The 14440-nt window shown below is 36.5% G+C and overlaps 1 protein-coding gene across 11 annotated transcripts in view; it reads left to right on the top strand.

Moving 5' to 3' along the window:
- The window catches only part of ALMS1 (ALMS1 centrosome and basal body associated protein), a 259158-nt gene that overhangs the window by 191163 nt on the left and 53555 nt on the right, over positions 1-14440 (top strand). For 10 of the 11 annotated variants that reach the window (XR_008546450.2, XR_010149365.1, XR_010149367.1 and 7 more), the window contains one exon: positions 5019-6181. Coding sequence is in view for 5 of the 11 variants with exons in the window: in XM_016948786.3 (XP_016804275.3) it covers positions 5019-6181 (1163 nt within the window). In the remaining 6 variants the exon portion in view is untranslated. Of the gene's footprint in view, positions 1-5018; positions 6338-14440 lie in introns of those variants that run through there. The other variant, XR_008546451.2, reaches the window with a different exon arrangement.

The raw sequence follows: 14440 nt of genomic DNA, 5'->3' as shown, positions 1-14440 counted from the left end.
TCACCTCATTAATGTAAACTCAAGTGCGATCAAAAGTGACTTGTTTTGAATAACAGACCCTCCTTGAACCTTTATCACTAGCTCTTGAACTGTTTCAAGAGCCAAGTACAAAAACCAAATGTCATAATAAAAGATGCCCCTATTGCTGTTATCACGTTTTCCTAAATGGAAATTACAAGAGTTTTAGTAGTTCTGGCCAGGAGCTAGGGATAAGGCAAAATATGTATTTATTATATCACAGTATTACAATTTACAGGGTATTTAAATGAATTATACAGTGATAATAGTAAAAGGATGCTACTGGGACAAGAGACTGATACATCAGTGAAAATACTTAAATACAGTGGGCACTTACTCTATGATAAAGGTGCCATTTCAGATCCATTTGTAAAAAGATGGATTATTCAACAAATAATGCCAAGATGCTTTGCCAGCCATTTAGAGTATCGTGAGAATTTTAAGTTGTAGCCCTACTTTACTCCTGTCACCAAAATGCAAGTATAAAAGATCCAAGTATAAAAAAGAGATCATAAAAGTTCTGGTTATCTGACTTTTCTAATAAATTTGAGCAGAAGAAGGCTTTCAAGGTCTGACAAAATCTTGGAGTCATAAAGCCAAAGATTTGATAAATGTATATATTAAAATTAAAGTGTCTTCATGGTAGAAAATATCATAATGCAAAATCAATTTATAAATGAATAATGGGAAAACAATTTTAAAAAATTGAGAAACTGAGAAAAGGGGCTAATTTTCTTACTATGCAAAGAGTTTTTTACAAATCAATGACAGCCTAAAAGGAAAACAAAGGACCTGAACAAAAAGCTTATAGTAAAAGAAATGCAAATGGCCATTAAAGATATGAAGAAATACTTAACTGTCTTAATAAAGAATGTACTAAACCACAAATTTTGTTTTACCTGTCACAATAGCACAGATGAAAAGATTTGATTATCCTTAGTATTGTTGAGTACATGGGGAAACATTCATGTACTCTTATAAGACTATTATTAGAAGTGCAAATTTGTTGCAACATTTTTGAAAGTGTGGAACAATTGGATGATATCTAACTAATGTTGAAATAAATATTCCCTTTTCACCCAGACTTCCATTTAAGGGAATTACAGATACACAGATAAAGTTGTACCTAGAAAAATAAAATGAAGCTACACATAAACACACAAACAAATGTTCACTGCAGCATGCTTTGGAAGAATAAACTATTGGAAACAACCTAAATATTTAGTTAAATTTTGGTAAAGTAAATCAGTTTAATGTAAAATGTTTGTAGATGCACAAAATCTTGCTTTGAACAAGTAGTTTTACTCTACTTGGTAGGAATTTTTCTATAAGAAAACTTGTTTAATATTGGTTATCACCAGAAAGTGGAACTAGGAGGTTCAGAGATAACCAGGAGAACTTTACTTTTCATATTAAATTTGTCTGCATTATTTGAATATTTTGCATGTTTAATTTTTAAAAGTCTGCAGTTCTAGGTATGAAAGAAATATTTAAAAATAAATGAAAAGCAGTAAATGATATTTTCATGTACTTTTATCTATTCGGGGAGAATTTTGCAAATGTTATGCGTAAAATTAATTCCATTATCAGAAGTAAATAACTACTTCAACTTATTTGACCTTTACTCTTAACAAAGTGCCATGAGATGATGGTGATTATCAAATCCTGTTGTTTTATAAAGCCCTTTATACTTAAGGAATTCAGCTTGCTGCTGCTTCTGCTTCTTCTTTTTTTTTTTTTTTTTTTTTTTTGAGATGAAGTCTCGCTCTGTCGCCCAGGCTGGAGTGCAGTGGCACGGTCTTGACTCACTGCAACCTCCACCTTTTGGATTTAAGCAGTTCTCCTTCCTCAGCCACCACAGTAGCTGGGATTGCACGTGTGCACCACCGCACCTGGCTAATTTTTGTATTTTTAGTAGAGATGGGGTTTCACCATGTTGGCCAGGCTGGTCTTGAACTCCTGACCTCAAGTAAGCCACCCCCATTGGCCTTCCAAAGTGCTGGGATTACAGGCATGAGCCACCGTGCCCAGCCTTCAGCTTGCTTATTTTCTACTATTCTCTCTGTATTTTACTTCAGTCCCAGGCTGGGAGGACTATGTTCATTGAAAATACTGATATTAGGGAATAAACATTTTAGAGCAATGTTATCTATTTCCTTATTGTTTTACTTACTGCTTTAATGAATTCTAGATAGGCCTTCAAATTTTTGCTTTATTTATCCTGTTGCCAAGGTATCCTTCCTGAAATACAGCCATAATTATGTTACTCCCCTGTTCAAAATGGTATACTGGCTCTTCATTTCTTTTAAGAGTAAAATTTAAAGTCTTTGGCCTAGTGTTCCAGGCCCTGTAGAATTTGGCCCCAAATAACCTTTGCTACCTTACTTTCCTCTGCTTTATAAATGAAATAAGCCATACATACTGAATATTTGCATTCTCCCTTATTGCCTCAGTGCTTTCCTACTTTTATGCTTTTGCTCATGCTATTTGATGAAGCAGGGGAAAGGCCAGCACAATTGAAGTATAGTTATCAGGAAGAGTGGTACAAAATGAGGAAGAAAAGTTATGTATACTTGTACTTCTTGTTAAGGAGTTTGGGCTTTGTTCTCAGTGTAAGAGAAGGTCATTGAAAATTGCTAAATAGAAAATGACAAGTCCAGCTTACATTTTAAAAAGACTACTTTGACCACTATTTGACAAATAGATTGGAAAAGTACAAGAAGGGACAGGAGACCTATTAGAGACTTGCAGTATTGTGACAGGAAATAGAAATAGATGTGTGATTGTTTGGTGAAGGATTAATGACAGGAACAGGAAGAGGAGGGAGTTGGAACTATCAAGAATAACTCCCAGATTTTGGCTTGGGCAGTAGGATGATGTGCCATTCACAGAGATGTGGAAGACTAGGGAAGGTACAGTTGTCAAGGAGGCTAGAATAGAGTTCAGTTAGATGGCTGTGACATCCAAGTGGATATATCATGTATATAGTTGGAACTCAAGAAAAATCATAGCTTGAAATGCAAATTTAAAAATAAGTAACAGCATGAAAATGGTACTAAAAGCCACAGGGAGAGATGAGATTACCTAGAAAGAGAATATAGAATGAGAACATTTCCTGGAAATTGGCCGTACATTGAGGTCATTGATCATATTAGCAAGAGCACTTTTAGTCCAGAAGTATGGCTGTACTCTGCAGTAATTTGAAGAGGGAATTGGGGTAGGGAGAGAGGTAAAGGAGAGGAAAATAGGTTCCTCTTTAGAAGCTTGGCTATGAAGAGGAGCAGAGAAGTGGGCCAGTACCTGGAGGAAGATGTGAGGATTTTCTAAACATACATACTAAATGATGTTTTCAAGCCATTGGAAGAAATGACCCAGTAGAGAGGGAGAACCTGAAAGATAGAAGAGAGATATGATAGGGAAAGGAAGCAAGGTCTGGAAGGGAAGATGAGTTGGGCTCCAGAGCAGCATTGGAGAACTTGCCTTTAAAAGAATGGGAGAGGTGGTGTTGTCTCTGTATCTAGAAAGGTTATGGGAGCAGGTGGATTGGCATAGGTGGCAGCTGCCTCAGGACATCCACAGAAAGTGATCCCTCAGCCCAGAATGTTCTTCTGCCTGTTTGTTTAGCTCTCATTTTTACTTCACATCTCATCCTCCTCAGAATTCTTCTCTAGCTACCATTTCCCAGTAAAATTTCTCTTATATCAGCTTCTTTTTGTTCTTTGTAGCCCCTAATTTAGAATTATATATTTGTTTGCATTTGTTCAGTGCAGAAGCTGCAATCTCAAGAACCTGTAGAATCTAAATGAAATCTCCCAATTTTTAAGTGTTGCTAGATAATTCTAAAATTGTATAGTCTACATACTTTAGGTATAAATGCAGGCCGTGTGTGTCCCACTCTACTCTGGGGAAGTCCGTAGGGATTCCTAGAGTATTTCATGAAAACTCTGCTTGCCAGTAATCTATAGTGTGGGTGAAAAGGATCCCATCATTGCATGTGTGTATCTTTGTTTCTGCCCATGATGTAGAACTCTAAAACAGTGTTTTGATGTCATATCAGAGATTAGAATTAGGGTTTATGATTGTGTCTTAGCTCATTCCTGCTGCTGTAACAAAATTCTGCAGATCTAAGATCAAGGCACCAGCAGATTGGGTGTCTGGTGAGAGCCCAGTCTCTGCTTCCAAAATGGTGTCTTGTTGCTTTGTCCTCACGTGGTGGAAGGCAGGGAAAGGCCAAACAGGAGCCTTCAGGCCAAAGGGCACTAATCCCATTCATGAAGGTGGAGCCTTCATGACCTAATCACCTCCTACCTAATACTATTATATTGGGGATTATGTTTCAACATGAATCTTAGAGGGACGCAAACATTCAAACCATAGAAAATTGTAAGATATTACATCTAAAAATGTCAAAAAATGAAGATGGAAAGTGGTAAATTTTATGTGTTTTTTACCACAATAAAAAAAATTTGGAAAAAAAGTCAAGATGGTCCACAGAAAAGGAATTTCAAAGGGCTCTAAAACATGTAAAAAGGGTTTTTAAAAAAATTTATCCATTTAATTACTGATTATGAGAATGAAGTGTCAGGTTTCTTAGCTGAATATGGGGTTACCAATATCTGTCAGGTTTAATAGCAGGATTAATTAAAAAAAAAAAAAACAGATGCAGAGCATATGTCATAACACCCTACACAGAACAGGTGGTAAATACATATAGCAGTTGCTTTTATGATCTGGAGAACTGAAGTGCCTTCCTCCAGGTCACGTAGCCGGTCAGTGGCAGAGCCCAGGCCAAAATTCATGTCTCTTAAACTTTTACTGTACCAGCGAGGCTACTAAGAACAAGGCATCAGTCTGTTGTGCAGGCAGTGAATTTTCTGATACCTTATATAAACTGTTCTTTCCTTTAGTCTTTGTTCTGTATCTAAAGAATTGTGAATAGTATTTCTAAACAGAATGCTAATTTTTTAAGTTCTTTCAAAATCTTTTCTTCTCCTTTTCAGAGTCCGAATGTCATTCAGAATTTGAAAATACTACCCGTTCTGTCTTCAGGTCAGCAAAGTTTTACATTCATCATCCCGTACACCTACCAAGTGATCAAGATATTTGCCATGAATCTTTGGGAAAGAGTGTTTTCATGAGACATTCTTGGAAAGATTTCTTTCAGCATCATCCAGACAAACATAGAGAACACATGTGTCTTCCTCTTCCTTATCAAAACATGGACAAGACTAAGACAGATTATACCAGAATAAAGAGCCTCAGCATCAATGTGAATTTGGGAAACAAAGAAGTGATGGATACTACTAAAAGTCAAGCTAGAGATTATCCAGAACATAATGGACAAATTAGTGATCCAAAAAGGGATCAGAAGGTCACCCCAGAGCAAACAACTCAGCACACTGTGAGTTTGAATGAACTGTGGAACAAGTATCGGGAGCGACAGAGGCAACAGAGACAGCCCGAGTTGGGTGACAGGAAAGAACTGTCCTTGGTGGACCGACTTGATCGTTTGGCTAAAATTCTTCAGAATCCAATCACACATTCTCTCCAGGTCTCAGAAAGTACACATGATGATAGCAGAGGGGAACGAAGTGTGAAGGAATGGAGTGGTAGACAACAGCAGAGAAATAAGCTTCAGAAAAAGAAGCGGTTTAAAAGCCTAGAGAAAAGCCATAAAAATACAGGCGAGCTTAAAAAAAGCAAGGTGCTTTCTCATCATCGAGCTGGGAGGTCTAATCAAATTAAAATTGAACAGATTAAATTTGATAAATATATTCTGAGTAAACAGCCAGGTTTTAATTATATAAGCAACACTTCTTCGGATTGTCGGCCCTCAGAGGAGAGTGAGCTGCTCACAGATACTACCACCAACATCCTTTCCAGCACCACTTCTACTGTCGAATCAGATATATTGACCCAAACAGATAGAGAGGTGGCTCTGCACGAAAGGAGTAGCTCTGTTTCCACTATTGACACTGCCCGGCTGATTCAAGCTTTTGGCCATGAAAGAGTATGCTTGTCACCCAGACGAATTAAATTATATAGCAGCATCACCAACCAACAGAGGAGATACCTTGAGAAGCGGAGCAAACACAGCAAGAAAGTGTTGAATACAGGTCATCCCCTAGTGACTTCTGAGCACACCAGAAGGAGACACATCCAGGTACATGGCTACAAATTCCATCTGGCAATGTGACTGCCCTCTTCATGGACTTTTTAGTTAAGCTTTGCACACAGGTGAAAAAAACAAGCCATTTGCCCTTTCCTCTCTATACCATTTCTTACCAACTGGAAAAGAGTGAGAAAGTGTAGTACAGTGCTATTGTGAGTTGTCATTATTTTCATCAACATTCATTTACGAATTACCTTTTGAATGAAGGGCTTTGCTGCTAGATCCTTTACAGTCTGCAAAGTTTACCCCTGAAATGGGGGAGCTTTGAGGTTAGAATGATCTCTATCCTGAACAATATTGCCGGGTTTATGTTTATTTGGTTTTTTTTTTTAATTCATTCCTCTCTGTCTTTCAGGAAATATATTTGAGGTTCTTTTAAACACACACACACAGACAAACACATAAATAATACAGGTTTTTTTTTTTTTGTAATTGAAGAATGGAGTTGATTTGAAAAATTGAAGCTGGGGTGAGCTACAATATGATTTTTTAAAAATAAGTAAATAAGGAATTGTGAATAATGGAAAGACAAGTCAAAGCCAGGAGGAAGATAAATAAGCCTTGTGGATATGGTTGCTAGAAAAGAGCTACAAATTTGGCTTTATGTTTTCTAGCACTTAGTGTTGCTAGAATTTTGTGATCAGTAACATTCACTTTTTAATATAAAAAGAGAACAAAATTTTTAGAAACATTACAGATTTCTGATACAGAGACCTAAGATAAATTTCTCTCATCTGTCTTCTTAAAGAAGGCACCACAGTGCAACAAAGAGTATCTTCCTATAAGGCCGTTATCACATTCCTTAGTTTAGGGTGTTAATAAGGGAGATCTCAAGGGGTCAATAAATGTAGGCCATTGCTTTAACCCAAGAGGAAAATTTCAAGTATCACTAGACATGCTCTCCAAAGAAGGATGCTTGCAAAATGGTTCAGTGGAGTATGGAACAAAAAATATTTGAATTTATATTCATTTTCCCCAACTTTTAAAAATTTATATTTTTGTGTATATTTTATGAGTACAGTAGTGACATAACATATAAATAAATATCTATTTTGACAACTCGTGCTAAAAAAATTTTTGTCAGATTACATGATCAAAAGAAATTGGAGACCACTGGTCCAGAGAAAGGGAGGCATGAGATGTTCAGACAATTTATTATAAATATTATTTCTCCTCATTGAGCTTTTGGCAGTGTTTACATATATAAATAATAGAGTATGCTTTTTTCTAAAGTAAGTGAAGAATTGGGAATGGTACAGAGTAAGGATTTTGTTCCATAGGGGAGATAGATAAATGGATCCAGGAGAGGGTTTGTGTGTGTGTAGTAAAATACACATGACATAAAGTTTACAGTTTTGATCATTTTCAAGTATACAATTCTGTGGCATTGAGTATATTCACAGTGTTTTACAACCATCACCACTATCTATTTCCAGAAATTTTTTATTAACCCAGTGGAAACCCTGTACCCATTAAGCAGTGACTCTCTGTTCCCTCTTGTCACCAGCCCCTGGCAACCAGTAATCTATTTTCTGTCTCTGAGGATTTTCCTATTCTGGTTGTTTCATATAAATGGAATCATTTAATATATGACCTTGGTATCAGGCTTCTCTCTCTTAGACACAGTGTTTTGAATATTCATCCATGACATAACATGTATCAATACTTCGTTGCTTTTTATAGCTGAGTATTATTCCGTTGCATGTATATACCACATTTTGTTTATCCATTCATTTATTGATTTGGGTTGTTTCCACTTTTTGGTTATTGTGAATAGAACTGATATAGAACGTTTGTGTACACCTGTCTGCAATTCTTTTGGGTATATATCTAGGAATGGAAATGCTGGGCCATATGGTAATTCTGTGGATTAGCTTATTGAGGAACTGCCAGACTATTCCATAGTACCTGCACCATTTTGCATTCCCATCAGCAGTGTATAAGGGTTCCTCCAACCCTCCTCCTTTTTTCCACAGCGACTGCTTTAGTTTATATTCGCACCAGCAGTTCACAAGGGTTTCAATTTTATTGCATCCTTGCCAACACTTATTTTCCATTTTTAAATATATAAACTAGCCATCCTGTTGGGTGTGAGTTAGTATCATTGTGGTTTTGATTTGCATTTCCCTAATGATTATTCATGTTGCACATCTTTTTATGTGCTTATTTAACCATTTGTATATCTTCTTTTGAAAAATGTCTTTTCAAGTCATTTGGCCATTTTAAATCTGGCTGTTTGATTTTTTGGTTTTTGAGTTGTTGGGATTTTCTATATATTCTGGATATTGATCTCTTGTTAGATACATGATCTGCAAATATTTTCTCCCATTTTGTAGGTTGCCTCTTTCACAATCACTCTGCTGACCGTGTCTTCTGACATATAGAAGTTTTAAATTTTGATGTAGTCCAATTTAGCTATTTTTTGTTGTTGTTTTTTGTGCTTTTGGTGTCATATCTTAGAAATATTTGCCAAATCCAGTGTCGTGAAAGTTTTCTTCTTAAGAGTTTAATAATTTTAGCTTTTACTTTTAGGTCTTTGATCCATTTTGAGTTAATTTTTGTGTATGGTGTAAGATAAGGGTCCACCTTCATTCTTCTGCATGTGAATATCCCGTTTTCTCAACATCGTTTGTTGAAAAGACTTTTTTTCCCCATTGAATGTTCTTGGCACTCTTGCCAAAAATCGTTTAGCCATATATGTGAGGGTTTTTATCTGGGCTCTCTATTCTATTATGTTAGTCTATATATCTCTCTTTATGGCACTACTGCACTGTTTTGATTTACTGTATACTTATAATGAGTTTTGAAAGCAGGTAGTGTGAAACCTGTAACTTAGTTCTTTTTTCAAAATTATTTTGGCTGTTCGGGTTCCCTTGAGATTTCATGAATTTTAGTAAATATTTTATTGTTTTTAATACTATCATATGTGCAATTTCTTTCTTAATTTCATTTTTGGATTATTCATTGCTAATGTATAGGTACATAAATAATTTTTACATACTGATCTTGTATCTTGCAGCTTTGCTGAATTTATTAACTCTTTTTCATGTGGATTTTTAAGGATCTCTAGGATTTCATGTTGAGGAGATTCCCTTCTTTTTCTATTTTGATGAGTGTTTTTGTCATCAAAGCATTTTGGTGTTTGCCAAATTCTTCAGCATCTATTGAGATTACTAGTTTTTTCTTTTTCTTTTTCTTTTTTTTTTTTGAGACAGAGTTTCACTCTTGTTGCCCAGGCTGGAGTGCGATGACGTGATCTCAGCTCACTGCAACCTCTACCTCCTGGGTTCAACCAGTTCTCCTGCTTCAGCCTCCCGAGTAGCTGGGATTACAGGTGCCTGACACCATGCCCAGCTATTTTTTTGGATTTTTAGTAGAGACAGGGTTTCACCATGTTGGCCAGGCTGGTCTTGAACCCCTGACCTCAAGTGATCCACCCCCCTCAGTCTCCCAAAGTGCTGGGATTACAGGCATGAGCCATTGTGCCTGGCCTGTTTTTTTCTTTTATTCTGTTAATATGGTGTATATTTATTGATAATCATATTTTGAACCAACTTTACATTCCTGAGATAAATACCACTTGATCATAAAATTCTGTTCATATGCTGCTGGATTCAGTTTATTAGAATTTGAAGAGGACTTTTTACATCTATATTCACAAGGAATATTTGTCTATTAGTTTTTTTGTGATGTCTTTACTGCCTTTATATCAGGGTACTACTGGCCTTATAGAATGAGAAAGTTTTCCCACCCCTTGGTTTTTGATAATGAGTTTGAGAAGGATTAATGTTAATGATTGATGTTAATTCTTTAAATGTTGGTAGAATTCACCAGTAAAGCCATCTGGTCCTGTGTTTTTCTTTGGGGAAATTTTTTTTCATTACTGATTCCATGTCTTTTAAGTCTATTTAGATTTTGTTTCTTCTTGAGTCAGTTTCTGTAGTTTGTGTTTCTAGAAATTTGTTTATCTTTTTTTTTAAAGTCTGTTTCATTTATCTCCATTGAATCTACATTATTCTGCTTGCTTTGGATTTAGTGTTTTTTTTTTCTTCTCATTTCTTATGATTCAAAGTTAGGTTATTCATTTGGGATTATTCTTTAATGTAGGCATTTGTAGCTATAAATGTCTCTTTAAGCCTTGCTTTTGTAGATAAGTTCTGCCTTCATTGCTTGCCATAAGTTTTGGTATGTTTTGTCTTCTTTTTCATTCAAAATGTTTGCTGATTTCTTCTTTGACCATTGACTGTTTAGGACAGTGTTGTTTAATTTCTACTTGTGAATTCCCCACCTTTCTTTGTTATTGATTTCTGGTTTTACTCCATTGTGATCAGAGAATATATTTTGTATTATTTCAATCCTTCGTTTATGACCTTGCATATGATCTGTCCTTGAGAATTTTACGTGCATTTAAGACGAATGTGTATTCTGTTGCTGTTTGGAGTGTTCTCTATTGTGTTAGGTCTAGCTGGTTTATAATGTTGTTCAAGTCCTCTATTTCCTTATCAGTCTTTTGTCCAGTTTTTCTATGGCTATCAGAAGTGGATTATTGAAGTCTCCAGCTATTACTGTGGAACTATCTATTTCTCCCATTGAAATCTGTCAGTTTTTTGCTTCATATATTTTAGGGCTGTGTTGTCAGTTGTGTGTATGTTCATAATTGTTATATCCTCTTCATGGATTGATCCTTTTATCAGTACAAAATCCCCTTTTTGTCTCTTGTAACAATTTTTAATGTAAAGTCTGTTTTGTCTGATATTAGGGTAACTACCCCAGCTCTCTTTTGGGTAACTATTTGCATGGAATACCTTTTTTATCCTTTTAATTTCTAACTCTTTGTGTCTTTGGATGTAAAGCAAGTCTCTTTTAGACATAACATAGATGGTCATTTTTTATCATCTATTCTGCCCTCTCTGCCTTTCAATTGGCGAGTATAATCCATTTACATTTAATTTCATAAGAAAGGACTTACTTTCCTCGTGTTGTTTGCTTTCTTTATGTCATATCTTTTTTGTTTTTCATTTCTACTGCCTTCTTTGTATCTAATTGATTTTTTGTAGTGTACCAGTTTTATTCCCTTTTCATTTTTTTTTTAACATTTCATAGTTATTTTCTTACAGGTTACATTGAGGATTACAATTAATATCTTAAAATCATATCAACCTGATATGAAATAAAACCAACTTAGCTTCAATAATATACAAACACTGTTGTTAATACATCTCTATTCTTCCCCTTAACTTTAATAATACACAAAAACTGTGGGTAGACATCTCCATCCCTTCCTCTTTAATTGTTATAGTCACAGATCACATCTTCATTTTGTCCCCACTAAAATAGATTTATAATTATTTTATGCATTCGTTTTTTAAATCAGATAAGGGAAAAGGGAAGAGTTACAAACCAGAAGTATAATAGGGACTTTATTTTTACCTATGTAATTGTCTTACCCTTATTTCTTATGCCTTATTTCTATGTATATGCCTTAAGCCTTATTTCTATGTATAACTTCAAGGTATTGTCAAATGTCCTTTCATTTCACCTTGGAGTACTCTCTTTATCATTCCTTATAGGGAAGGTCTACTTGTAACAAATTTACTTTTGTTTATCTGGGAATGTCTTCAATTTCTCCTTTATTCTTTTTTTTTTTTTTTTTTTTTTTTTTGAGACGGAATCGGCCTGGGCTGTATAGTGCAATGGCACAATCTAAGCTCACTGCAACCTCCACCTCCCGGGTTCCAGCAGTTCTCCTGCCTCGACCTCCCAAGTAGCTGAGATTACAGGTGCCTGCCACCATGCCTGGGTAATTTTTGTATTTTTAGTAGAGATGGGGTTTCACCATGTTGGCCAGGCTGGTCTTAAACTCATGACCTCAGGTGATCCACCTGCCTTGACCTCCCAAAGTGCTGGGATTACAGGCATGAGCCACTGTACCTGGCCTTCTTTTTTTTTTTCTTTTTAAGATGGAGTCTCACTCTGTCGCCCAGGCTGGAGTACAGTGGCGTGATCTTGGCTCACTGCAACCTCCACCTCCCGGGTTCAAGTGATTCTTCTGCCTCAGCCTCCTGAGGAGCTGGGATTACAGGCGCACACCACCACACCCAGCTAATTTTTGTATTTTAGTAGAGACGTGGTTTCACCGTGTTGGCCAGGCTGGTCTTGAACTCCTGACCTCAGGTGAGCCACCCACCTCGGCCTCCCAAAGTCTCCTTTATTCTTAAAGTTTTGCTGGAGGTAGATTTCTTGTCTTACACTTTTTATCTTTCATCATTTCAAATATGTCATTTCACTGCCTATTGTCCTCCATGGTTTCTGGTGAGAAATTAGCAATTAATTTTACCAAGAATCCCTTCTGTGCTCGCCCTTACTCTTACTGCTTTCAAGATTCTCTGTCTTTGGCTTTGACATTTTCATTATAACATGTCTCAGTGTGGCTCTCTTTCAGTTTATCCTACTAAGAGTTCATTGAGCTCCTTCGATGTTCAGATTAATGTTTTCCCCTTATCAAATTGGAGGAGTTTCCAACCATTATTTCTCCACATATTCCTTCTGCCCCTTTCTTTCTCTCTTCTTTTGGGATTCCTAATACACATCTGTTGGTAAGTTTGATGGTATCCTACAAGTCTCTTAAGCTCTGTTCATTTTTCTTCATTCTGTTTTCTTTCATTTTCTATTTTTTTAGAGTAGGGTTTCACACTATCCCAGACTGGAGTACAGTGATGTAATCATAGCTCACTGCAGCCTCGAACTCTGGGCTCAAGAAATCTTTCTGCCTCAGCTTCCCGAGTAGCTGGGACTACAAGGCATGCACCACCACACTCATCTCATTCTGTTTTCTTTCTGTCCCTCAGAGTACGTAATTTCATTTCACCTATCTTCACCTATCTTCAAGTTCACTGATCTTTCATCTGTGTGATCAAATCTGGTATTGGACTGCTCTAGCGAATTTTTCATTTTAGCTCTTGTACTTTTCAGCTTCATATTTTCTATTTGATTCCTCTTTGTCTTCATTGATATTCTCTTTGTTGAGACATTGTTCTCCTCATTTCCTTTAGTTCTTTATCCATGGTTTCCTTTAGCTCTTTGAGCACATTTAAAAACAGTTGATTTAAAGCTTTTGCCTAGTAAGTCTACTGTGTGTTCTTCCTAAGGGACAATTTCTATTTATTTCTCTCCTCTAACCCATGAATGGGCCATACTTTCTTGTTTCTTTTCATGCCTCATAATGTTATGTTAAAATTTTGACATTTTGAATATTATGATGTGATAACTCTGGACATCAGATTTTCCTCCCCTTCTCTAGGGTTTGTAGTTACTGCTTGTTGTAAGTTAAAGTTGTTGGTTTATTTAGTGACTTTTCTAAATTATGTTTGTAACGACTGTACTCTTCGTTGGTGTGTGATATTTCTGTTCCTTTAGCTTAGTAGCTGGCTACTTGTTTGATAGAGATTTTCTTAAATGCCTGGGGCCGAAAAAAGCAAAAGAAAAAAGAAAATTCCCCAAGTCTTTGCAGATTTTCTGCATTCGGACACTCCTTCAATGCTTAGCCAGGCCATTCACAACTCTCTGCCTTAGCCTTGCTTCCTACTTGTACTGAGCCTAAAGGTCAACCAGTGGTGAAAGTGTCTGGTCTTCTCAGGTCTTTTCTGAACATGCATCTTGCTCTGTGCATGCACTTTCTAGTTTCCCTGGTATACATGGGAAATTTTCCAAGCCCTTATGCCCCAAAGATTCTCAGCTTTTCTTTCCTGCTTTTAGTATGTCTATTGTTTCCCTTGAACTGGTAATTTTTGCTCCAGGCAGTAGTGCCTTGTTCATTTGGTTTTCAATATTTTCAAGGAACATTCTTCCCTATAAAACTACTTTTTCACTCTAAGAGAGTTATGTGAAACTAAGGCAGGTCCCTTGTGTCAGTCCACGGCTAATACTCAGACATGTCAAAACAAACACAATTCCTTGGGAACAAGGTACTACTCCGTGCTGTCTTTGGGAGCAGGTACCTACATCAGGACCAAGGGCTGCCATCTTTAAGACCACCATGCTGGGTAAGGGGATAGCAGAAGGCTAAGTTAAAACGCTACAAAGTTCTTCTACCTTGTGCTGATGGCCTTTCTCCTGGTTTAGCAAACACTTGGTTACTATAAACCTTTGACTGTCTTCCAAAGTTCAGATAAGGTTGGCTTTGACAGTTTTCCGTATTTTTTGGTGTTTCTAGAGAAGGCACTGTCTCCCTTGGAGGTCTCTACTCTACCA

The sequence above is a fragment of the Pan troglodytes genome, chromosome 12, assembly GCF_028858775.2.
Source record: "Pan troglodytes isolate AG18354 chromosome 12, NHGRI_mPanTro3-v2.0_pri, whole genome shotgun sequence".
Lineage (NCBI taxonomy): Eukaryota > Metazoa > Chordata > Mammalia > Primates > Hominidae > Pan > Pan troglodytes.
This window is presented reverse-complemented; position numbering and strand designations above follow the sequence as displayed.